This window comes from Syngnathoides biaculeatus, chromosome 11, assembly GCF_019802595.1.
Source record: "Syngnathoides biaculeatus isolate LvHL_M chromosome 11, ASM1980259v1, whole genome shotgun sequence".
NCBI classification, from domain to species: domain Eukaryota; kingdom Metazoa; phylum Chordata; class Actinopteri; order Syngnathiformes; family Syngnathidae; genus Syngnathoides; species Syngnathoides biaculeatus.
The window spans coordinates 23,290,425-23,316,681 of NC_084650.1; the positions used below are offsets into that span (position 1 = coordinate 23,290,425).

Below are 26,257 nucleotides of genomic sequence, written 5' to 3' on the forward strand. Positions count from 1 at the left end.
TTCTGGAATGGACCATTTTATTGGGAAGGGTGATACGGAAGTCGAGGCGGAAGTGTATCTGAGGTTCCATCCCGAAAGTAGGAAAACATGGCGGCGTCCGCAACCCCAGCTATGGCCGAGCAAGCGTCAACACCAGCAGCCGCGGGAAGGGGAAGCAATCCGTTTGACTTGACGCAGCCACCGGTCATCGAGGGCTTCAGCCCTTTACCGAGGGTCAAAGATGAGACCTTTAAAGAAAAGTTCATGCGGAAAGCCAAGGACAACCCGTTCGTCCCAATAGGTGAGTTACACAAGCCAGACACCGCGCTGCACCATCGAATGATTTCTCTTGTCATACAAAGCCTAATTTTAACTTTTTAATATTGCTAATACATATTTTCCTGCTAAATTGAGAGTACCACAGTTGACCCTGACAGTTCTTGTACTTAATCTGGTATATGCTCAGCCTACTTTTGCACTCAGCGAAACAGGTCTGAGAACTTCCTTCGCGTTTGGGTGAATGTCGGCATTTTGTGTATGCATTTTTGAAGTTCAATTGATTTGTGCGCGAGACCAACGTGATCGGACAGGTACTTGAAAGGCGATTACAGTTACGCATCATTTTCCTGTAATAAGAATACATTTTCAAAAGCTGTGTAAATCATCAATTTATGGTGAACTTCTCAATTTTAGGGACCCCTTATGGGTCAGAACTTCTTTAACGTGTATTGCAGCGTCAATTTATTTTAAATCTGATGCTGTTTTTTTTGACTCTACAGAGTATTCTTTAAAAATGTTTTTATAACACCGCACGGGACAGGAGTGGACCGGAAGAATGGGACATGACTGCCCCTCCTTCAGGCGAAACGAGCGGAGTGACGTCACAGCGACTGTAGCTAGTAGCAACGCTAGTTTGTTAAAAATGGATCGGTAGGAGCTGCAACCGTGTCAACCTCAAAGTATGCAGATTTATTTACGCCTTTTAAACTACCTTGGAAAAGTAGTCTACTTGTTTCCAGCCTACTGGGCACTCGGGCAGCCAACTGTTAGCTGCTTGCAGTCAATGGAGTTTCCATTAAAAAAAAAAAAACAGATTAGCAATTGTTAGTGTGTTTTTAATTCTTTGTTGGTCGGAACAGTGTATAATCCCATGAAATGTATTCTTGGATTCCCCCCCCCCCACCCTTTAATTCAAAATCAAATCATATCAATTTAGTTGGCTAGCAGACACTATTGCCATACCAACTTTGGGGTCACGAACAGCTCCCAATGAAATAATTTAGAATACCTACTCGCCATCACTTACTGTTTTTTTTTCCATTTGATTATAATTGTAATTCGATATATAAATAATTTTACAAATCTTAATTAGAATTTACTACATCAAGCTGTTTTTGATATTAATTTAGGTTATGACTTAACAGTGTTAGCCGTGGTTAGTTAGTGTTCCTCCCAACCTTTGTACAAATTTGGTTATATCACTGCTAGAGGAACTGTACTGTATGTCCTAAGATGAAAACCCCTGTAAGATTCGGTGAGCTATTGAAGTGGGAGTCCTCTGGTGAAGACGGTTTCAACCTAAGATGTTTCGAATTTACAACGCCCGTCCACCATTTTGTCTGGCTCATGCTTGTCCGTGTTTGTGCGTCGGGAGTATCTTTGCATTTTTTTGCCCTCCTTTTTGGACATTATCGACCCAAAGAAGAAAGCTGTGTCTTTTAGCAATGCTTCTGCAGCTGAAAGAAAATCCATTACCATGGAAAGAAGCTCAAGGTCATAAAATTTGAGAAAGGAGAGACACCAACATCACCAAGGCTCCATTCGATCGACCGTGGTGACAATTATTAAAGACAAAGCCCGTATTTTAGCGCATGTGAGGGGTGCCGTTCCTATGTCGGATACAATGATCACAAAACAAGGTTCTTTGATACTTGTCGAGATGGAGAGGATTGAGGACCAGGTTCCTTCGCAATAGCGAAGCACAGCCTCCCCTTCTTCTCCATCCACCTCTCAGCAGTAATGCTGAGTACATCATTTTGTTCATTTCAATGTATTTTTTTTAAATACAAAGTTATTTTGATGTAAATTCTGAGTTTAATGGTGGAATCCGACTTAAGTCGAAATTTGAGTGAAGTCGCTACTCTAGGAACGGATCTGTCGTAGACCGAGGACTAGCTTTATAAGTTACAGAAAATTGATGCTCAATGTAGTCATGTGTGCTGAGCCAATGCTACTTTGCTATGTCTATGTCTAGGTTGTTTGGGGACAGCAGGAGCGCTGATGTACGGCCTCCGAGCATTCCACCAGGGCAAAACCAGGCAGTCGCAGTTGCTGATGCGGGGCCGCATCTTCGCCCAAGGCTTCACCGTCGTCGCCATTGTCGTTGGCGTCTTTGCCGCGGCATTCAAACCCAAACAGTGAGGAAGAGGTTGCACCTCAACAACTCCCATTCATATAGGGGGGAAAAAAGACTGTTTGAAAGAATGGAATAATAGTGTGTATATACACAATATAGTTATCTCTATAATAAGGCGTAGGACAGCCTTATTTATTGTTTGGAAACGGATTTTGTCATTTCAAATGTGGCTTACACAGGATATACTATATACTAGTATGTACTGTGCTATTATTCTACTTGTGCTTTAATGTAATTATTGTATGATGTAAGTAAAATGATTCAACCAACATAAATGTATCTTTGGAAACACATATACGTCGTGCAGCCATTCATTAATTATCCATCCATTTTTGTTTTGTCTGTGTCCTCAGAGGTCGAAAGAGTCCAGCTGACTTTGGGCGAGGGGTAGGTGGGGCACACCCTAGGCAGGTCGCTAGTCACTTGCAGAGCACATAGACGAACAATTCACCCCTATCGACAATTTAGTCTTTAATGAGCCTAACGTGCATGTTTTGGGAATGTGGGAAGAAGCCAGAGTTGACTATATTGAAGGGAAATACTGTGGAAACTCGTCAGGTTATGAGAGAAGTTACACTCATACACAGGAAATTGGCTTCCAAAACTATTATCCAATGCATGTAATGAATCTGTTAATCTTTTAAATTAAACTAGTGAAGAACTTATTTTTCAACATTATTAGATACACCTGTTTTTGTGAGGCTGCACTTTACTCAATTGGTGACAAAACCTGGAGAACACACAGTGACAAATAAGTACAAGTGATTACTTGTTTTTTTTATTGACCAATTCCTTTTGAACATTCTTTACCCAGCTTTCATCATCCAAGTAGGCAACATGTGAAAGAATGTGAACGACAGTATTTGCCATCTACAAAACATGGAGAAAATGAGAAAGCAGCCCGAGCCTTCAATTGTGAAGTCAGATGTAAAGTAACAGCAAAATTGTTTGGTTGGGGAATAGCGTTACTGCTCTTCTGAAGTGTCCAAATTCATTATATTTAGCTTTTAAGGGCGTAGAAGATATTGAAACTGTATTGGCTTACTATTAGAGGGTACAAAACATTCCCAATGTTGTGGTCCTGCATTAAAGAGGCATGTGTGGTTACAATCTACAGCTATCTGGCTAAAAAGAAAAAAAGGCATTTAAAATATTGGCAGAGGCATGCATTAAACTAATCAGAAAAAGGGAATAAATTAATTGATAGTAACAGTATTTTCCTCAGTAATGATAAAACCTTAATTTAATAATAAAGTCCTTCATGGCGCCACAAAAGAAGCAAAAAAGAAATGTGGGGAGATTACATTCCAGTGGTTCTTAACCTTGGAGCTACTGAACCTTGCCAGTTTTATACACGTGTTCACCAAACCCTTTGTAATGGGTAAAATAAAATTCTTATTCAACTGCAAGACAGGATTCTTTCATGACTATACAAAATGAACCAGGCAATAGTTGGACACAAAAATCAGTCTTCCAACAACAAAACATGAATTTTACATAAAAGAAACAAAGGTTTACTGAAAGTGCCAGGCTATCATTTTCTGTAACAAAGTATGTTGCTTTTATGACGTTTTTATGTATACCAACCTCAAAAAGGATTGTGAATATATTTTGTAACAGTGAGTAATACAAGGGCTTTGAATCAGCGCACACGACGATTTGGTGACACTGAATAGTTGATTTTGCTCTGAAGTGTCAAGGCCTTTTCACATTGCACTTGGCTTTTTTGGCGTTTGATGCAGGGACCAAAGCCATAGAAAACCAAGTCTGGACTGTGCCTTATTGTTACCCATTATTACCATTAAGCGCAATGAACTATTTCCAGAATTTACCATAAGAAGGAAGAATAGTTTCCACTGAAATTTCCCTTTATATAGTTCATGTTAATCTGAGATTATCAAGACCAGATCAGTTTTTCTTGACCAAAGCTGTCACAAGGGGGCCGTGCAGGTATGGAGGGCACCCATTAAAAAATGAAAACAATTATGAATCCCTTTCAAGTAATTACAAATTTAATTAATATAGGGTTTTCCTTCCTGAAGTGTTGTTTTGGTGTGTCCAGACTTTTTCTTCCATGGCTTTGGCAGGGACTAGGTTCTCTGGTCCAAGCTTGCCCATATTTGGAAGTGAGTACGAAGTGACTCACCCGGGAAGCAACGTGGCTCCTTTTCCCATTTGTTGGCATATTACCGTTAGCTCTCTGAAATCCCTCCGTGAATTCCTCTCCTCTTGGATGAAGCATCACAGTGACGCTTCTTTAGAGTTTATTTTTTAAGTCGAGGCACGGCGGACCACGGTGTTCCGTCATCCCACCCACGCAGTACATACATAATAGATTTGACAGCACACGGCGCAGAGCTACAGCAAGTGTAGTGTGAAAAGGTCTTGACCAACAGAGGCACGCGAGCAGACACAGTATGTGTGTCTTGACCTCTGCTGAACCCCTGAGACTGACTCTTGCAACCCCTGGATTTCAACTGAACCCAGGTTAAGAACCACTGTTATTGGGAGCTTTCTGGAAAAAAGGGATTACAAACTGTTCTGATGTTGAGGTTTGACAAGTTTAACAATTTGACAGGTTTAACAAGTGAAAAGGCAAAGTTACTGCGAGCCAGTCCTGCTAGCGGACAAGAGGGGTCTGTTTGAGTGAGATGAGCACGGAGCGCATTCGGGACACATCCTTAGCCTGCTTGTTGGTCTTGGGGTTGAAGTCGCAGAGATGGGCAACACGCTCCCACGCCGAAGCGGGGCCATCGCCGTCGCTCTCGGCAAGGAAGGCCTCCTCTGATGCTCTGTGGACGGGAGGTTGTGTTAAAATGCAAGCTTGTTTCCGATCACTCCGCACATGCCAATATGACTCGTCATGCCTACAGCATGTTGTAGCTCATCCAAGTTAGCAGTTGTTTTATGTTCCAATTTCACTTAACTGGTACAAAAATTGGAACGACTGTCTCATAGTTCTGAGGACTGGGGTTCAAATCCCGGCCTCGACTGTGTGGACCATGCACGTCCTCCCCATGTTTTCTCCCACGCCCCCAAAACATACATAGTAGGTTAACTGAATACTAAATTGTCTGTAAGTATGAATAGTTATTCAAATATGCCCTCTAATTCAGGGTGTACTGGGGATAGGACACGCCATCATGGGTATATGTCGTAGTATGGCCATTTAAATTGGTGAAACCACAGATTTATAATGCTAGTGGAAGAATGCTATGCCCAAAATGATGGTTCAGTACCCAGTGGATCATTTAAACCCCCTAACCACACACACACACACACACACACACACACACCACACACACACACACACACACACATACACACATACACATACACACATACACACACACACAAGTTAACTTTTGTGATATTTGTAATACATTTTTGCGGGGGTGAGGAGGGGGCATCCAAAATCAATAATTTTGTCTTTTTAGGACAACGTACGTAATTATTTAGTTTGACCTCATTTTGCCCATCTGTCCTTTTTAATCAAATGTCGTCTTCAGCACAAACGTTCGCCCTCCCCATGGCTACAGCATGTAGCAGTTTCCACTTTTTGTCACTTTTACCTCGTATGTGAGGCTCAAACACATAATTGCCCCTCCATTGAATTATGCATTACGATTATATAATAACTACGTTTGAACAGGAGTAAAAGGAGGAACAAGCTTTCATAGGCCACACAGGCTCTGGCCTGTGGGCCTTGAATTTGATTGCATTGCTACATTTAGTGTTGGGGGATGTGTCTGGTGAAAGGGAGTTAGGGGTGCTGGGAGGGTGGGGTGCATTCAACATTAAAAGCACAAGGAGTTAGGGGTGCTGGGAGGGTGGGGTGCATTCAACATTAAAAGCACAAGAGTTCTAAACCTACACAAAACCTATTAGATCAGAGTTGGGCTGTTTGTAGAAAGCCTTGTCAGCAATCCTTAGTAGACAGGCAAGGCCGAGTGAGCAGGAAAGAGAAGAAGACAGGGAGAAGAGTGTCAGTGTCACACAACAGGCAAACACGTTAGACTCTACTTCTATGACTAAAAAAAAAAAAAATAATAAATAAAGGTATAGCCAAACAAGTGAGATTGAATTAGTGAACAGAAAATTGGTGGGGAAAACACAAGCCATGGTCCAAAGTGATACCGCGTCAGACTTGGGCAGAGTCTGGAGGGAAGTGTGAAAGAAGGACACGTTAACTTTACAAACATAAATAAAGTAACACGAGACTGAAAAATATGATACCTTTACATACACGTACATATATACACAATGTGACATGCACCAACATGCTCAGTAATAGTAAGACCTATGTATGCATTGTATTATACTGTTCATTAACATACTGTATATTTTAAGTTCTACTCAGTTTACAATCCGTTAACAAGGTATTGTACAGTATGATTGCAATCCTAACTATTGTTCATTATTGTGGGGCCTGCCCAACCGATGCTACTGTTGTTGTAATATTTCCTGTATTAACAGAGTATTGTTTTTGTTATTTTATTCGACACGGAGAAGGAGATGTTGGACAGAGCAGCATGCAGAATCGTCCTTTTAGCAGAGACACTTAACAGACACTCATGATCATAACATGCAACTGTTTAAAAATATTAGGAAGAGATGGCGCAAAATAATGTTGGGACTAAATAGCCAGCAGAAGCCCGTTCAAGTAAATTCTAATTAAATCTTAAAATGACATCTTATACATTGACTGGCCCCAACATTAGGCGCATACTATATGTTTTTATTGCAATAGTGTAATAAATAGTTTATATCTGTTCTGATGTTGATGTTTTGGATTAATTTCAGTTTTATTATAGAATAGAAATTTTCTTATTGGTTCCTACATGGGGTGTGAACATATAATATATTCATATACCCCTAACCTGTTGTTGGCCTTGTTTTTCTCCATCTGCTCGCTCTGGTGCACGTGCCAGTCTTCCAGCTCCTTCTTGGCCTTCTCTCTCCATTCAGCTTCTGCTGCCTTGGAGGCAGAATCTTATTCAGGAGAACGAAAAAATTATTGACAGCGTAGTGACTGAAGATTCAAACTTAAAATAAATAAAACAACGCGGCAGTGCGACTGCTTACTGACTAACCTAAAGCCTCAAGACGTGCTTTTTGTTCCTCTCTCCACTTGCGTAGACTTTCTGGTTCTTGCCTCTGAATATCCACCTGTGCGATGGCTGCGTAGTTGTCGGTGGGTCCATTGGACTCCTTTTGGAGAACGGGAAATGTGTCCATTACAAAAGTCGTCAGGAGCATCCTTCTTTTTTTGAAAACAAAAGCGCGTGACTATACTCCCGTTAGACTTAAAATTTGACTGTGTGGGACTTTGCTAAAACCTGCAGTATTTAGGACTCATCACAAATTTGTAGTGTATTCATGAGGCTCAAACTAGATTTAGACTTAAGTGACAAGTTGCCAGTTTACATGTGAAAACCTGCATTTTCAAGATGGGGTGCAGTTTTGTTTATTTTTAAAAAAACTAGCAACCCACTAATATGCTAATGCAGATTGTAGAGGTCTCCTCATTTAAAAAAAAACAAACAAACAAAAAAAAAACACTTCAATTGCTTGATTTTTGTTGTAGCAACCTAGGACATGCTCAAAACGTGGTTGACATGGAAGACTTGTAAAAATTACTTTTGACTAAATCACTTCTGCAGTGGCTTCACCAGTGGAGAGAACAAACAATCCCTACACATCCTAGCGTAGGGCAACAAAAGGAGGGGAACCTCTTTGGGTCTAGAGTCTGCAGTTCATTTATATCTTAAATAGAAAGGATACTCCTTTCAGGACAAATATGTCCAAATTGTGGATATTTTGAGGCAGATGAGAAAGTAGTCATCTGTCAAAAAAAGGAATGCTCTCTCTCAACAAAGGGGTTTCAAAATACAACCGAGCCCTTCTTAAAAGCAAATCCTGACATTTCTCTCCTAAACATCGTCTCAATGTGTGTATATTGGGTACTAACAAGCCACCAGGGCATTTCCACACAAAAGGTAACCCACTAACCATACCTCAGAACAATAACAATGGGACACACCCAGCAGAAGCCTATATAGGCGAACACCACGAATGTAGATGTAGAAATGGACAAGCTTTTCGGATGAAATAATTCAGTATAATTAGCAATCAAAAAGAGTACAGTTATCTGGATTTAAAAGGACACATCCTTCATTATTCCTGCTGTGACTTACCTGAAACAGATCTCCGTTCAACGTGGCCGGCTCCTCCCCAAAAGCTTCTAACATCATGACAAAAGCAAAACAATTTATATTAATGAATGAATTTATATATTGGAGTGGACCCCGTGTCACTTGTTTGCGCTGTCGCCGTCCTGTCCCGTCACTGAGAAGTCATGCAAAAATGCTGCAGCACCTGTCTGGCCTGTTGAAAGACACCACTTCCGGATTGACGGGTTAACGTTAAAACCCTTCTCGTAGCAATTAAACTGAAATTCTTTATCTTATCAGCGATAACAAAGTAACGAGACGAACTGTGTATGCTTCATCCCCTGAAGAGCATAGCTATTATACAGGGTTACTGATTTAGCGATCACTGAAGCTACCACGCTAACCGGCTACATTTTTATATTTAACACTCATAAATGGCTACATTGTCACCCGTGGTGTGTAAACTTTATATTAGTAAACACGATTGGCACTATTGTTTGGTAAGTATGGTAACAACGAGGCAGTTAACACACGGAGCTAACCTTAGCTCCTTTAGGCGGTAGGGTTATGTGGGCTTTCATTAGCTCGTAGCTGTTAGCTCAACTATCGGAAACTTGCCGTAGACGTTCGTCTGGAGCTCCGGGGTTTCTTCCAGAACTCCATACCCTTCGTCGGCATCGTCGTTTTCTATACCAGCTATCTCGCTCTCCTGCTGGGCTAGAAACGCGGCGGCCGGGTCCTCTTCTGTTGGGTGCAATCCGTTGTCGGCCATCTTTCACTAAAGTGTTGACAAGTTGAACTCAGCTACGTGGGTGTTATCGGGGTAAACAAACCTTTGTTTAATCACCTACGGCCCTGCAACCGAACAAATAACTACGTAACTTGTAAGAGCACAGATAGTGCTCGAGAACGGCAGCGGGGAAAAACGCGTCAAATCGTCCTTTGTGGGAACAATCTACGAGTGAAAGCCCTCAGTGATGATTCATGATTTCTCCATTTGATTCAATCATCAATAATGGAAGCGGACAGCCAGTCGCCACAGGCTCCCGGAGCTTCTTGTTTTGTGGCTCCATCTCATGGCCACCACCTGTGTTGCTCTCGACTGCTTTATGCTTGTTTTGCCTTGCACCTGACGTTGCTTATGCAGTACTGTAGGGGTCGCCAAGCTTTTTTCAAACCGCGCTACTTGGGTTCAGAGTCATCCGTGGTGCTAAGTTGAGTAGACGCTTCTAAACGCACTGCTTCATTTCTATGCATTTCTTCAATGATTTGGATTTTCAAATGATCACCTCTAAATTCCTAGTAAATCACAATGTGAGCTTTGCATTTCCTGGGGGTGAAGCCATGGCCATCGTCATGTAAGTGACCTCCGCAGTGCACTGCTCCTTGCCCCAAAAACACACAGATGCCTTGAGATGTTAGTTTAATTACTCTTGTGATCATCTATCTATTGATCTATCTATCTATCTATCTATCTATCTATCTATCTATCTATCTATCTATCTATCTATCTATCTATCTATCTATCTATCTATCTATCTATCTATCTATCTATCTATCTATCTATCTATCTATTTTCTTGGCTGCTTATCCTCACAAGAGTGCTGGACCCTATCCCAGCTGTCATCAGCCATATTCATGTAAAATATATAGTGTATATTGTGAGGTTTCTGTGGAAAATATACCTATATGGTACATTTTGGAATTATGTATGTTGGATTGCACTATATAGGGGCATTATGTCAAACTGGAAAATTGTCCCATCGCTGTCCATCCATTCTCAACACTGCTTATCCTGTTTTGGGGTCACAGGGCACGGGCACGTATCCCATTTGATTTCAGGCAAATGGTGGAATACACGTTGATCAACAGTCAGCACATGTAGCCACAGACAACCATTTGCACTCACATTGACACCATGACTCAGTGGGAACTGAACCCATGTTGCCCGCATCAATGTCAGGCGAGTGTACCACGAGACCATCAGTTGACCCTTCTGTTACTGTCCAGGCTTTCAGGTTCCCTCTAGTGATATGCGGAATGATCACTGCCCAAGTACAGTTGAATTTTAGTTAACTTTGAAGTACAATGTATTTGCATTCAATCTTCATGACCTCTTTGTTTGTAGACTTTTATTTAGGTACATTTTATATGTAGAATGTATTTGGATTAAATTATAATATAAATAATCCCCCTGCCCCCATATTAAAATGCAAAGTTAAAGGGAAATTCCGGTGGTTTGGATTACCAATAGGTCATGTAATATCTACAGTATCTTGAAAATGTGATGTTAATCCTCTCTCATTTCATGGTGTTTTGAGAAGATTTGTATCGACAATTACTAATTCTCAGTGGCACCGCCATTTTGGTGAGTCACATGACCTACCTGCGCGGATGTGATGTATTACATGCTGCACCAAAGGCTCGATTACGATGGGACACAATTGACCCCTCCGTGGATGTTGCGCAATCCGCGTCACTGACCAATCAGAGGCCAGAGATCTGCATAATCTCGGACTCAAATCTCAGACAACGCTGGCTGGATGGTCCAGTATAGATTCTGTTGGCGTTTTATCGCGTATTTGGGTTCTTTAACAATAGATATGGTTAAGAGGTGTAGTCACGGACTTTATAATAGTGACGACAGGTATCCTGAAAGGCTAGTTGGTGGAGTTCAATTCGTACCCTTTCCAAAACCGAAGACCCAGTACGAAAAATGTCTTTGATGGATCAAACTTTGTGTAAGACCGCATCATCAACTGAATCCATCAACCGGAACAGATATGTTTGCACGAAGGTAAACCCTAAATTTGATTTTCAATACATGTCTCATATAAATGAATTAGCAGTTCTTCGCTTGCATAACATAGCTAAGTGTGAATGATTGACACACTTGATCTGTGTTGAGGGTATTTTGCGATGATCTGACTCTACAAACGTGTCTCTGTTCGGCGCTCCCGAGCGAAGCTAAACTGGACTTTGTTTGTTTCCACGAAGGTATGCCGATTTGATTTTCAATACATGTCTGTATTGAGCGATATTTTGCGATGATCTGACTGCACAAACGTGTCCCATTGTTCGCGGCTAATTAGGTAAGCTAAACCAGACTAGCAGTCCTAAAAGCCTTCGATGTGCACCGAGACACCAAGACTGAAGGAAGGATGTTTGAGGACACTAAAGTACTGATTGTCGTACTCGGTCGAGACTTGCGTAGGTTCGGCACTAATTCAAGAATAATTATTGAGGGAAGCGCGTGACGTTACACAAAGAAAACGAGAGAAACAACACGTAAATCAAGCCTCGCCTTCTTTTCCTTCATACGGTGGTTCACAAACGGCTATACAGATACATATACAGATTCTGCACACAAGTGTGATATGTAACACGAAAATAGGAAACTGTCAATGACAAATTCGTCTTTGGGTTATAATATATTATATTATGTGGCTTCTCGGTCTTCCTCTGACTCCGGAAAGATCTCGCGCTAATATCAATGGTTTCTCCGTCGATATGCATGTAAATACCATTGAAATACCCCTCGCTGAAATACTTGAACCCAGCTGTCTGCTTTTCAACGATATTTCACTGTTAGCGAAGAATGCGAGTGAGAAATCAGACGGTAAATCGGACAGTTTGGCTCTATTCCTTTCTTGCTGCGCTGATATTTTTCCCAATTGTTTGTCTGACGTAGGCGCACGTGGCGTGACGTCACTTCAGGAGGCGTGGTTAGGTGGCCTGTACGGAGGGGTCAATTATGGCCAGCACCGATTTCTCGGATTTATCCTCATCTGATAAAGAAATAGCAGGATCGGTTGATCGGGAAGACTGAGGACTACTTCCATACAGATTTGAACCTTTGGCTGTAATTAATGTAGAATTTTCTGATGGTTTTTCGGATGGGAATGACGTGGAGTCGGACGAGCGAGCTCCGGCGGCGGACTCCAAGTGAGCTCTGGCTTCCCGATCCACCGATACTGCTATTTCTTCATCAGATGAGGATAAATCCAAGAAATCAGCGCTGGGCATAATGGTGTCCCATGTAATCGAGCCTTTGGTGCAGCATGTAATACATCACATACGCCCACGTAGGTCATGTGACTTGCGAAAATGGCAGCCCCCCTGAAAATTCGTAATTGTCGATAATCTTCTCAAAACACTATTAAATGAGAGAGGATTTAACATCACATTTCAAGATACTGTACATATTACATGGCCTATTGGATACATTGTTAATCCAAACCATCGGAATTTCCTTTTAAAGTGCAACCTGTGCATACTTTTCAGTGGCTTACAATAACATTAAATATACGGTCTCGTTTTTGATGAAGACTATAATAGTTTAATGTTGGTCATGGTAGTGTAAAGCGATTGAGTGGTCTGGACCACTGTGACCAGTGTTTACTGATCTCGAAAATATGTGACCCTCTTTCTGAGTATTAGGCAACTTTATTCTCATAAAATTACCGATTCAGTCTGACTAAGTCATATTTGTTTTCCTCTCATTTTTTTCTTTTGCTGTTTTTTATGTACAAAATTGCCAAGTACAATGTTTTTTTGTGTGTGTTTTTTTGCTCCCTGTTAATTGACTGTCTGTCTATATTATTTTTTTTACTCAACATCTATGTCGTACTCGGACGGTTCCAACTACCGGAAACAAATTCCTCGTGTGTTGTTTACATACTTGGCTAATAAAGCTGAATCTGATTCTGCCAACATTCTAATTGGGGGTTCATCACTAAATTTTAGATTCATTGATGTGTAGCACTATTGCTTATGCAATTGATCAGTTCATTTTTTCTACTTAATCACATTACAGGTAGGTATTATTGTAGGTTGATCTGGATTAACCACGGGCCCCACTTAGACCGACCTCTTTCTGGTGTTCCACCCCGAGCGCGAGACTCGGCAGCGGGCCATGTGACCTCTGACGTCTCGGCAGCCAACGGGACTTCCACCGCGGCTTCCTCCTCGCGTATCCGCCTCGAGGAAGTCCGACGCTCGGGTAGCTTTTCACTGTGCCGCCCAGTCGTCGTACTGCTGCTGGTAAACACAAAAGAGATATTTGAGGTAAGGTAATGAAGTTAAACTAGGAATTCTGACCCGTTCGACAGTTGTGTAACTTTAAATCGACTTTTGTTCTTAGTCTTGTCGTTGTGGTGACGGGCTTCTAGTGTATGTGTACACGGGCTAACCTTTTCGAGCGACTCCTTACTTTTCGTCACAAGTTTGACAAAGTCCTATGTTGGAGAGTTCTTTTACTTTATTACATTCTTACTAATCCCTCGAGAAAATTGAATGCGCTGCTTTCAATGACTCCTTTTTGGCGAATATTCACTTTGAAATTAACTACCTATCCCTAAGGCGTAAGCTGTTTTATTTGCTCTCGTAGTAAATGTAAACTTTGTGCGGTTGCGGTTAATCAAGACTTTTTTTTTAACCATGGGTTATAGTATTTAGAAAACGCACGTACAAAAAACAAACAAACAAACAAAAAAAAGAAACCCGAAAAACGTTATACATAGGGCTCATCAGACTAATTTTATCCTAAATTTCAAAAGAATAAAGTTAAAAAGTATATTTTCCAGGTAAAAAAGTGTACATTTTTAGGTCTATATTATAAATTGTCTTTTTAAAATAGTAAGACATTTTTTTATATTAAATGTCTGTCATGGTAGTAGTCATATTGTCATTTGTATTGTATTTTTTTGTCATTTGAATAAATTCTATTTTGAAGAGCAAAATTCTCTATTTTCAAGATTAAAGTAAATGTAATTTTGCAAGAGTAAAGTTTTCTATTTTCACGAAATGTTTATTTGTATCGTATTTAAGTTGTAATAATACAATAATATGTGCATATTTTCAAAATAAAAATCGTATTCAAGAATAAAGTTGTATATTTTTTTAGATTTACTTCACAATAATGCGAGAATAAAGACACATTTTTTTCATTATTATCACGCTCAAGCTCTTAATATGTGAATACAACGTCTACTTTCAGGAAAAAAGTTACATATTTTCAAGATAAAAATTCACATTTTTTAAAATTAAAGAAGTAATTGGACAATAATGATGTTGAATATTTTTAAATATAAAAAGTGCCTTATTTTCAATGTTGAAAATTGTAATAATATGTGAATTGTATAATATATCTTTTTAGATAGAAATTCAAATATCTGTTTTAATGGCAAGTTAATTTCTTGTTTCATAATTTGTATATTTTTGAGATTTAAGTAGTAATACAGTATGGACAAAACTCATTAAATGTTATTTTTGAGGAATTTTTGAGCCTTGAGGAAAAAAATCCAAAATAAAATGTCCTTAATTTTCAGGATGAAAAGTTATAAATAACGAGAATAAACTTGTGTGTGTGTGTGTGTGTATATATATATATATGTGTATATATATATATATATATATATATATATATATATATATATTTAGAAAAAAGTGATGTATTCTAAACAAAGTTGGAATATGCAAGAATCAAGTTCTCAGTGAAGGATGACTAAAAGTGGCCCTAATACAATGTAATATAATCTACTACTACTTTGTCACAAGTCTGTGTCTTTCTATTTTATCAAGTATGTACTTACTATTGTATCACAAGAAAACTTCATGTGTTGCCGTCAATGACTGCAATATCGCGTGTATTCTCTTGGAAATAAGCTACCAGTAAATCATAGATGTCGTGACTTGGTCTTGTAGTAAATATGAAGGTTTGGGTAGATGAGGCTAGTTACATCTTATTTAAACACACATATTCAGACTATAGAGCAGGGTTGATTATGATGATCAAACACTGAAAACAGACCAGGTTATGGATAACAGGACTACCCAAAGTGGTATCTTACTAATTATGACATTCTGAAACCTAATTCTGTTTGAATGGTAAAATAGATATTCAGTCTGTCGGACAAATGGTTTGAGCCAGAGACTTAACTGCTTGAAGGCAAGTTGCGGCCACTAGTCTAAGAGTAATATCGGACGGTATATTAAGACGTTATGTAATAAGAGATTATGTTTGAAGCCACGGGCCTAAAATGTTGGCAAGTGACTGTCAGCTGGCAACTGCCTGTCACAAAGTGAGAGTTGATGGCTAAATCGGATTATATGTTTGCAAAACTTTAGTGACAGCAGCCCTAAACACGAAGTTTATTTTTGTGACTTATTCATTACAGAAAAGTATTCTTTAAATTTGGGTAGTTATTCTAAAATACTTGCCTTTTTGCAGATACGCTTTATATGAAAATAGATCCCTGATTGTCCATAAGTGTGAATGTGAGTCTGAATGGTTTTTAGCCTCATCTGTATGTGCCCTACAATTGGTTGGGGAAGCACTCCAGGGTCTACAGAGACAGTTGGGCTTGGCTCCAGGTGACCTGTGACCCTAGTGAACATAAGCAGTATAGAAAAATGATTTGGAGATTTAGATTTGTACTTGCTATGTTGTGCATTATAAAGTTAAGATTTACAATTGCCACGTCTACTTTGCAAGTGGTATGCGTGCGTTGTATTAGACGTAGTAAAGACAATTACAGCCACCTAGAGGCACCACCTGTTGTTATTTTTTCTTGTGGGGAAAAATGTGGTACTTTTATTTATTCAAGTGGCTTTTAACGGGCCTCGGACGGTATTTGAGGAATTAAAGTAGGAGAATTAGCCCTCAGAGTGATGCTGATGTACACAGTTTTTGTTTAACCGCAGCGCTAGGGAAAAAGAGTTTCGTTCTATAGTCATATTGTTTCTTCAGATTTACTTTATGATTCCTCTCCAAGTGAGTCCATCTGCTGTTTTAAAGGTTTGATGTCATGTCATAATTGCCGGTTTGGTTGCACTGTGCCTTATGTCGTCCAGAAGGAATGTCAGGTCCCCTTGCCCTTTCTTCACTCACTTCACTTTGGCTGCCCTACAAGCATGTGCATAGCTTTTGGGTGGGAGAAAAAAAATCACTTAGTTCGACTTTGTTAGAATACAGGGGTAGTTGATGTCTTCCCCCCCTCCCTCCGCCTCTTCCCTCCTCCCTGTGACTCATGTGGGTGTTGGGCTGAAATAGTTTGGTGTAGTTTTACATTCCTTATATAGCCTCTAAGGAGTGAGTTGCAGTTCCAAAGTTTAGGGGGGTAGGTTTTGCCAGCAAGAGTGAGGCTCTTCTTGCTTGCCTGGGCTAAGTGATTTTCTAGCTTTCTCCCAGTTTTGGGCTACGGGGCGGCCCTTGAGGACAAGGTAGGTCTTGTAGTACTGTTTGGTTGAGGTAACACGATGAAGAGCAGGCAGGGAGAGTAGGTTAGTTGCACAGCTGTAACCCCACGGCAAATGACGTAGCTCTTCGTCTCAAGTTGTGCTCTTAAAATTGTGTTAGTTATTTAGTAGCATGTCAACCAATGTCACAGACTAGAGTCAACATTGCTTTCCTTGTCTAATAACAGTGAGAGGGATTATGTGAATCATTCCGAACTGTCAAAAGGAGTTTTCATTTAGCAAGAGGGCCAGTGTTTCCTGATTACATGGATTATTACAGGAGTTATCTTTGAATGAAATGTGTTGTCTGTACTCCATGTTATGTTGAAATTGTATCTTATTTTTAAATGCCACTCCTGTTCTTGTTATGTAGCAGATTTATGCCGACAGTGTCTCTGATATATTGCACTCGTCTTTTACAGTCAGTATATGACTGTTCACCTCAGATCCTGGCAAAAGGGAAAACCTGTTAAAAGTCTATTTGTGCAAGTCCTGATTCTACTACGTACTGTATTTTTTCTGCCACGTAAATACCCCAAATCATTTTGGTGACTTCATTCTTGTGTTGCATTAAACACATATATGTTCGGAACATATTATATCCACGAACATGTACAGTAAATTACAACTAGGCATGGCCATAATAATTGCTTATCAACAATTCTGTCATTTCAGAATCAGATTTAACGGCCAAGTATGTAGCAACACACAAGGAATTTGTCTCCGGCAGTCGGTGCCGCCCTGGTTTGACATTTATTGTGGGATTAATTGTGACTCGATGCATATTAGGCAAAAAGGAATGCACTACTTGGCGGCAACAGATGTGCAGGTTGAGATTGCGTCTCAACTAGAGACTAAAGAAACCAACATGATGCTAGCTGTGGGAAGTCGAGCCTCTTTCATACTACTAAAGTTTGTCTTGATGGCATTGATCTGGTATGGAAACAGGAGTTCAAAAAATTAAAACGCCATCCTTTTAAAAAGAATATCTAAAAATAATCAATTTACTGTGTTTTGCTTTGCCCGAGAGTTGATCAAGGAAACTGAGACCAGCGCCCATCCTTAATTTCAACATGTGGACTGAAAGAAAACATTCCTAACCAAAGGTTGCATAGCCTTGGTCCCCTATCTCAAGAAGTAATATTGTTTGCCTTTTTGTCTTTCCAAAGGCTATGAATGTGTACTCCGTAACCCTCAGTGGCCCAGCGCCATGGGGCTTCAGGCTGCAGGGTGGCAAAGACTTCAGCATGCCCCTCACCGTGTCAAGGGTAAGCCTTTTTTTTTTGTATATACTGTAGCTGCATTTGTTCAAGCAAATATTTGTCTCTGGGCAGATTGCAGCTGAGGATTCTCTTAGAACGCCGTTATGACTGACACTAAATACTGGAAATGTTTAATTGCCTCTTCATATTCCTACATGTACACAACAAATTGATGAATAACTAATTTTAAAATAAAAGGTCAAGGATCATAATTTGCTCAACTATTGCTCAAGTCACTGTAAAAAAGCATTTGGAGTGAACAGGTTGGATAGGATTAGAAATTAGCTCATTAGAGAGACAGCCAAAGTTGGATGTTTGGAGACAAGCTTAGAGAGAGCAGACTTAGATGACACGGTGTGGCGACCCCTAACGAGAGAAGCCGTAAGGAAAAGAAGACGAAGAAATAAGTTTACAATACCAAAGTTATTATTTATCACATTTGAGAATTAGAAATTTTGATACAGATATGATTCAGAATTTTACAGAATAATGTTAATTGGCACACATAAAATTATGTGGTGGGCCGGATCTGGCCCCAATACCTTGATTTGGACACCAGTGGGCTCAAGTCTTATGCCACTACTATCGACTAGATCAGGGGTGCCCAGACTTTTTTACTACTTGATCTACTTTTCAAGCAGCCATCCTCTCGTGATCGACGCAGGTGGGGGGGGTATGCAAACATACTCATGCTTGATAAGATTTCTTAAGCGAGGGCTTAAAATAGGGGGAAACTTGTCAACTAGCGTGTTTTCCTATACTGTCGTTGTTTGCACATGCGCGGTGAGTTAAAGATCAGAAAAAACGGCTATCTTTTTTTTTTTTTTTCCTCGTGGCACGCCATCCCAATCGACCAAAACTGCCACGATCGACCAAAACTGCCAATCACAATCGACGCATTGAGCACCCCTGGACTAGATGCATGAGTCAAGGAAGAATTTTGGTGTACTTCTGGAGAAATGTTCATTTACTTATTACTAATTTTTTCAAGACTTCTTCTTACTTAGTATTTCAGGTCTTTATGGAATCAAAAGGCCATTCTACACTGCATGTAAAAGCTGTGTCGCTCTTTGGGCCATCGCACACTGAGTCTGTTGACCATCTGCAACTAGTGTTGCTGCTGTATGTTGATCATGAAATCAGATTGCAGAATCACACACGCTGCAGGACACTTGAATGCTGTTTGGTCACTTTGCTTGTAGTCTGGTGTGCCCTATTTAGGCACAGCAGGGCCATGAAATGGGGGGCTACATAATTGACCCAGAAATTGTCGTCAGAGTAGGGACAATGTTGCACCCCTGGCACTCTTCCATTCAATGTTGTAGTATTTTATTTTATATGCCACATAAAACACTGGTGCTGTCATTGTCATGTATCCAGTTGTCTGAGTGTGGGATACTGTCGTGCTGTGAATACGGATGCAACAAAATGGCTTTTCACACACAGACAGACCAGTTCCAGATTTATGTCTGATGTGCCAATTTTGTGGAATCTAGAATCTAGTCTAAGTTTCCATCCCAGAATCATCATGGCACTGTCTGTCTCTTTACCAATGTCCATGACCCATGAAGTAGCATGTTCACTCATACAAACATGCCTCATGATTATAAATAAAATAGGCAGCACGGTGGATCAGCTGGAAAACGTTGGCCTCACAATTCTGAGGTCCCGGGTTGAATCCCGGACCCGCCTGTATGGAGTTTGCATGTTCTCCCCGTGCCTGCGTGGGTTTTCTCCGGGCACTCCGGTTTTCTTCCCACATCCCAAAAACATGTAACATTAATTGGACGCTCTTAAGTTGCCTCTAGATGTGATTGTGAGTGTGGCTGTTTGTCTCGATGTGCCCTGCAATTGGCTGGCAACCATTTCAGGATGTACCCCACCCGTGCCCGTTGACAGCTGGGATAGAATCCAGCACTTCCCACGGCCCTTGGGAGGATAAGCAGCGAAGAAAATGGATGGATGGATGTACAGCATGTCTGTGGAGACAATGTCGAGCTGGATTTTGAGTGTGGATGTTTTCTGCGTAAATGTTGAATCATCATTGATGTCGTGCTTTTGTACATTAGCTTCACTTCACAGTAGAGGCTTGTAGCTATATTTTCATGTTTTTTTTTTTAAATTTAAAATGATCTCAATCTTCGACAATGGACATCCTCTGTCTATAGCTACGGTTTGTGTGTGGCTTCCTCTTCACTGGCTGTCATCATCGCGCCAACTTTTTTTCTGTGACAACCGGGTATGTGTGTCAGTAGAGAAACGTTAGTGTGGAAATATTGACGGTTCTGGAAGCATGGTGCCGGTGGAGCTTCGAGGCAGAGATCCAAGTTATTACATTTTTTTTTCCAGCCATAGTTTGAAAGCCTGACCACTGATGATAATTTTCAGGGGCCCGCAAGGACATGTTGTCATCTGTTTGCAACCTCTTCTTGAGTGACTGGCTTGCAAATACCCTATAACCTACTATTGAGGAGCACAGCAGCCGCTTTCCTGGCCTTATAAGTGCACAAGAACTTGCTTGCACTTTCAATATCCTAGTAGTTGCCAGAAAGCACACACATACTCAGGCACACGCACACGCATACAATGGAGTACTGCATGACTCACACTGTTTTGTAAGGGGGATGCCATTGAGGTGTAACGTCATTAGTCTTGTTAGTACATGTCTCCTATCTGCTCTGCTTACTGGTTGGCATCGGTAAGAAAAACATGATGTTCCTTTGGACTCATGACAAGATTAATTCTCTTCTTCCTAACGCACCAAACAAATGAAAAATTAATCATTTGATTATTTGTCCTTATCAAAAGAAGGATTTGGGGCTTGTGGGTGTTCTAAAAAGAGTGAGTAGTCAGTGGTATCTCTTCGTTAGCTCCAGTAGTTTTCCAGGCCCTCTGGCTCGGGAGTTATAAAGTTGTCTCTCTGGCACTATTTGCTCTCCTCGCTGTCATTAAAAAGGGGACAGTGAATCAGGAAATGACTGAGGATGGTAACGGCCTTGCAGAGTCTTCTTCTGGCAGCAAATTCAGGCTGGAAGAATTCTTTCCGTTTCTGTTGACTGGTTGCTGATGAGATAAGTATCCTGAAGCCAGTCATGGAGTTAAAAGACATAATGCAATGAAGAACATGCGTCGTGACTGGACCAAAGGCTCTGAAAAATGCTGAAAATGAGTGTATGTGACAGGTCCTGACAGATCAGTAGGTTGAAGTGTTTTTGTTGTTCCAGTAAAGGTGATATGAAAACTTGAGACTGCTCAATCAACTCATTTGATTAGTTTACTCACTTGTACATTATTAGTTTCGCCTCAAAATAAATGTATAAATGAGGATTGTGATGGGCCCTTATTTTGATTTGTATAAATTAGGACAATGCGATGTTACTCAATGCATTTGATTGCTGTAGGTTTCCATGCTCTTTGTGTATCCCCTTGCTTTCCTTGCCCCTCTTGTTCTTCAGCCTGGGAAGCTCTGCTTTCTCAGCATTCCCCACATTTTTCTTGCATCCACGCTTTCACTGCCAATAGACAATCCCTGTCTACTTTCTGTGTCCAATATCTTCCATGCTGTACTCCATCAGCCATATTCTAACGAATATTCTGAACAATAACAATAATTTTTGATAGTGTCTGATGGATTAACTAATAATTTATATTGTATTTCATTATTTCCCTGCGATTGGCTGGCAACCAGTTCAGGGTACTGAAGGTGCTCAAAGATAGCTGGAACAGGGTCCAGCGCTGCCAGAACCCTTGTGAAGATAAGCGGGTCAGATAAAGGATGGTTGGATATTTCATTATTTAAACAACAAAGATCTTATAGATGTATGATTTAACTTTGTAGAAAATACATTTAAACAATGAATAAAAATAAAAATTACAATAATAGTCTGCAAATAAAAAATTCACCCATCTTATTTTAGGGCATTTATTAAAGTAATACCACTTCTTTAGTGCATCTAATACATTTTTGTAACTTCTTTTCACAATTGTATTAAAAATATTGATTAGTAAACCATACATATTAGTTCTGGATCACGGAAAAAGAGAAGAACATGGTACACATTTGTCACTGTTGGGGAAAAAAAAAGTACTTGGCTGTGTGACCTTTTAGTTTGCTCTTATTAATGGAGGTTCCACTGTACTTTAACAACTTGCGACCAAGGTGAATCCTCACTTTAAACAGTAAAATCCATCAGAGTTTGCTTGTACTTTTCAATTTAGCACTAAAAGAAAAACAGAGGAGGAAAAGCCACTAAAACCTTCCTCTCCTTTTTCAAAATGATCTTGTAAACCCTACTCATCTTGTCACTAGCTTGAAGCTCCGCTTCCTTTCTTCTCAGCACATTCTCTTGTTTTTTGACACATGTGAATTTCAATGGAATTATAGAAACACTTTCCAGTGAAGATTTAATCCTTTTTTCCCTCAACTCCTCAAATTAGTAATGTTTACTTCCTGCAACTGTCCAAACGCAAAGTACTGGTAGGATAACTACAATATCATAATTCCAACTGTAACTGAAGTCCATCGCAGATGGGTTATGGCAAGAGGCGGGGCACACCCTGGACTCACTATGATGTCATTTAATTTATTTTAACACATTTAACAATTGTCTGCCAGAGATGTTTCAACCACCAATCATGCACCACATGCTGGATGGATGGGTAATTATTACTTCAAAATGTGGTGCTGTAACCGACTTGGCCAAAACAATTGGGATGAGGAAAACACTCAAGGACAGATAAAGTTAAAAACAAATGAGATCCATGTCATGTTTGTGTTTGACTGGGGTTTTTGGTAGTTCACAGGGATGACCTAATTTGTGACAAATTAGACTCACAATGACGTTCTTTATTCTGGAGTAGGCTTTATCATTCACAACTGGTAAAAGGTGAAGCTACCATTATCTGTATCTTCACCAGAACGTAATGGGTTCTTGCATAATTGGGTTTGATAACGTTGAAACAAATTAACAAAAATTTTTAAGATTTAGGGCATAAATAACACTTTGTGGTACTCCTTATTCCATTTGCAATGTGTAGATAGGTGACCCAAAACTTTTGTGAAACAACTTTCTAAGGCATCAAGCATGTAATTAACATCAATACATCCTTGCTAAACTTCAATGTGATTGTGGCCATTGCTGAACGTGTTAATTTTCAACACAGTTCCTACATAAATTTTTCCAGATGGATTTGTTTGAGTTAACTTTTTTGCCTTAAACCAGCTGATCTCTGGTCTATGTATGAACTCTTGACCATAATCTGATGAGTTTCTGGAACTCCTCATAATTAACGTATCTGGTTACTTCTCAGTTTGATTTGACTTTGGGAAAATCTGCATGTGGTAAAGTAACATGATATTGCTCCTTACATACAGTGTTTTCTCCACTATGTTGTTAACCAGAAAACCGCCCGATTACAGACCTTGATATAAAATTGCAGTGTCTGTCAAAGTTTAGTCACAGTTAGGGGTATCTTGTCAGGATTTGCTGCCCTAGATCTTGAGCCTTTGGAAGTGCATAAACATTTTGAGAAAATGATGTGTGTCCTCCTGCCTGCCATCTGTTTTTTATCAGTGAACACATGTCCCGTCATCGGAAATCAAACGCTGGGAGGAAATTACAGATGACGTCATGTCAGTATAGTAAGGAGACACCTGGATGTTTCTAGATCCTTTCTTTTTGCATCAGTGTCTGACTTTTCAATCCATTTCCTTTTGGATCCCCCACCCTTGAAGGCTCTCTCATACACTTGAAGAAAAGCAGCCTTGTAAGAGGACTGAATGAATATTTCAGTACCTACTGATAGATTGCCCACAGGGGGCATGTCTTCTTTGGCGCTTTGACTGCAAATTTCTTATGGTGCAAACATTGTAGCACTGTTTAAGGTGGGTTAAAGCAAGGTGTTTCGACTGCACAATGCAGCCATGTACTTAAGGTTTCGTTTCTCGCTTCTCAGAGGACTATTTATGGATTTGTATCAGCTGTGCCGTGTGAGTGATGTCAGGACAGGCAGTCTCTCGGCCCCCAAATAGCTGTGGAAATAATAAAAGTGAGCCGGTGCTGAGTTACTGGGCCAATATACCTACAGCAGCAAATAAAGCGGAAAAAACAAGCCAGGGATAGTGTGCAGGATCAGTCAACAGAAGCACTTGAAAAGTGTATTGAAGACCATACATGTAGAAAGGCTCCTGAGGCTTTGAAATTTGATCGCCTTACAAAACACCTCGACTGCTGTACGCCTATAAATGGCAGATTGATAAAAAAAGGATTCTATTTCAATAATATGTCACGCTCATTTACGTGAAGAGAGCAGCTATTTAATAGTTACAACATCAGTTTGTTACATGCTCCCCCAAATTATAACATGGTGCCTCTGCCCTGCATGCATCACGCTTGTATTTTTTCAGCTCTTAGCTTCTTGTTATCCACTGTAAAAGTGCAAGTTAGAGTGAGAGAACATGTTTTCCACTGTCCTTCACCATATTTACAAACTGCTGGGGAGATATAGTGTTTCTGTCCACCCCCCTTCCAACCAAAGTCCTGAGCAAAGCAACTTTAGGCACTGCCTTGTCAAGTGAGGGAACAGCTGCATTCTGATCCTGAGCCAGGAGCACAAGTGTCTGTGTCCATCAATAACTCAACCACACATCCAAACAACCTTTGCAGATTTTTAACATCAATATTTATTTAGTTCACATATTCTCTGTATTTTCATTAATTTTTTTTTAGTTCATTTATTTAGTTGTATTATTTACATTTTATGTTAGGTTTATGAATATCAATCTTTATGCATATTATTACTAACCCTATGTGAAGTTGTTGAAATGCTCAATTATTTAGTCACATTGATACGTGTAACTATTTCCATAATCTGCTGAAGACTCCATTGCTTAATTGGGCAATTAATTTAGACAGAGCATATCATCATGCGACACATTAGGTAAGACAATCTCACACTAATGAGATCCAATGGAGGTACTGTAGCAAAAAATCTGCGTTTACATATACATTACAGTCCAGTTTTAGACGACTGCAACCATAAACCACAAAGCTATAGCTGTCAATCCAAAGAGTGCAATATCTTTAAAAGGCAGAAAAAACACAGAAAAACTACCTGTTTCTGCTCCAATTAGATAGTGCAGGTGGTGATAGAACATTGCATATAATGCATAATATGTAATGCATCTAATACCCGGTCAGGAATGCATGGGGTATTAATGAAAAATGCAATAACGTGGATTTGGATTTTATGGGTGTGAAAGAAGGTTTGGATCAGTAACAGTCGCAGCCAGGGCTTACAGAATATATTGTAGGATGTTGGTAATGATTTAATTTAGGTAAAATTGCTTTTACGAGGTATTGTGGCAGTAAAAGAGAAACCAGACTGTGTCTCTCAGTCGGGAACCTCAGTGGTTTACCAGACTGTGCCTCATTTTAGAATATAGTACAAGTGTCAATGTCATCATTATTTTCTGCCACAGAAGACTCATAAAAGTGTTTTTCTGAAGTTGACAAGCTGTTTCTTCTTTGGTCTAGCGCTTTGCTTCCAGAGAGGGCCAATCAAAGGCAATTAAAGTGATGTTCTAACTTGACTGTAAAATCAGAATTGCCTCAGAGGACTGCATTTCTTCTTATTTTTAGCGTGAACATGCTTTGAGTCAAGGCGGGCTGTTTTTGTGGGGTGCACTGTGGAGCTGTCATCAGTTTACTTGCTCACACAAGTGTTTATGTTTAATGTGCAGAATCAAAGCACCGAGCTTGATAGCTTAGCTGAACATGACAGACCACTATTGATTAAACTGCTGAGTCCTCTAAGCTTCTGATGAGCCAACATTCTCAGGGATCCATGACACCAGTGAGTAATCCTAATGGGGTTTTGCCTGAAATCCCGCTGCTGGCTTTCTTATCTGATGCCACTTTGTACGTCAATTATCAGAGCATTTGACACACGTATCGTGTTTCATTAAGCCGCATGGCCAAGCTGACAGTGGCCTTAGTAAACCTGATTGGGCGTCTCCCCACTTCGTATTAGGGGTTTTAGTGGAGGTGGCAGGTAGGTCTTTTCTCCCTGTTTGTAGCAAGACCTCATACTGTTGACAAGAGCATGTGCCTCATGATGATGATGTCACCGTTTGGTCAGATTTGGGAGATGGTCACATTTACCTGTCTTCATGGAAATAACTACATGCC

The 26,257-nt window shown here is 40.2% G+C and overlaps 3 protein-coding genes across 3 annotated transcripts in view; 2 read left to right on the top strand and 1 right to left on the bottom strand.

Moving 5' to 3' along the window:
- On the top strand, positions 1-2,688 carry higd2a (HIG1 hypoxia inducible domain family, member 2A). Its single transcript, XM_061834070.1, has 2 exons — positions 1-280; positions 2,234-2,688. Exons 1-2 carry the CDS (start codon positions 88-90, stop codon positions 2,398-2,400), a joined length of 360 nt encoding a protein of 119 aa, XP_061690054.1. The 5' UTR covers positions 1-87; the 3' UTR covers positions 2,401-2,688.
- A 463-nt stretch (positions 2,689-3,151) lies between these two features.
- cltb (clathrin, light chain B) lies at positions 3,152-9,667 on the bottom strand. The gene is made up of 5 exons (XM_061834068.1): positions 9,187-9,667; positions 8,593-8,639; positions 7,489-7,606; positions 7,276-7,387; positions 3,152-5,187 (listed from the first exon to the last, which is right to left on the bottom strand). Exons 1-5 carry the CDS (start codon positions 9,338-9,340, stop codon positions 5,016-5,018), a joined length of 603 nt encoding a protein of 200 aa, XP_061690052.1. The 5' UTR covers positions 9,341-9,667; the 3' UTR covers positions 3,152-5,015.
- Positions 9,668-13,231: 3,564 nt separating this feature from the next.
- pdlim7 (PDZ and LIM domain 7) overlaps positions 13,232-26,257 on the top strand; it is a 33,407-nt gene continuing 20,381 nt past the window's right edge. Inside the window, exons 1-2 of the mRNA XM_061835676.1 lie at positions 13,232-13,635; positions 17,976-18,074. Coding sequence (XP_061691660.1) covers positions 13,342-13,635; positions 17,976-18,074 — 393 coding nt within the window. The 5' untranslated portion in view covers positions 13,232-13,341. The remainder of the gene's footprint in view (positions 13,636-17,975; positions 18,075-26,257) is intronic.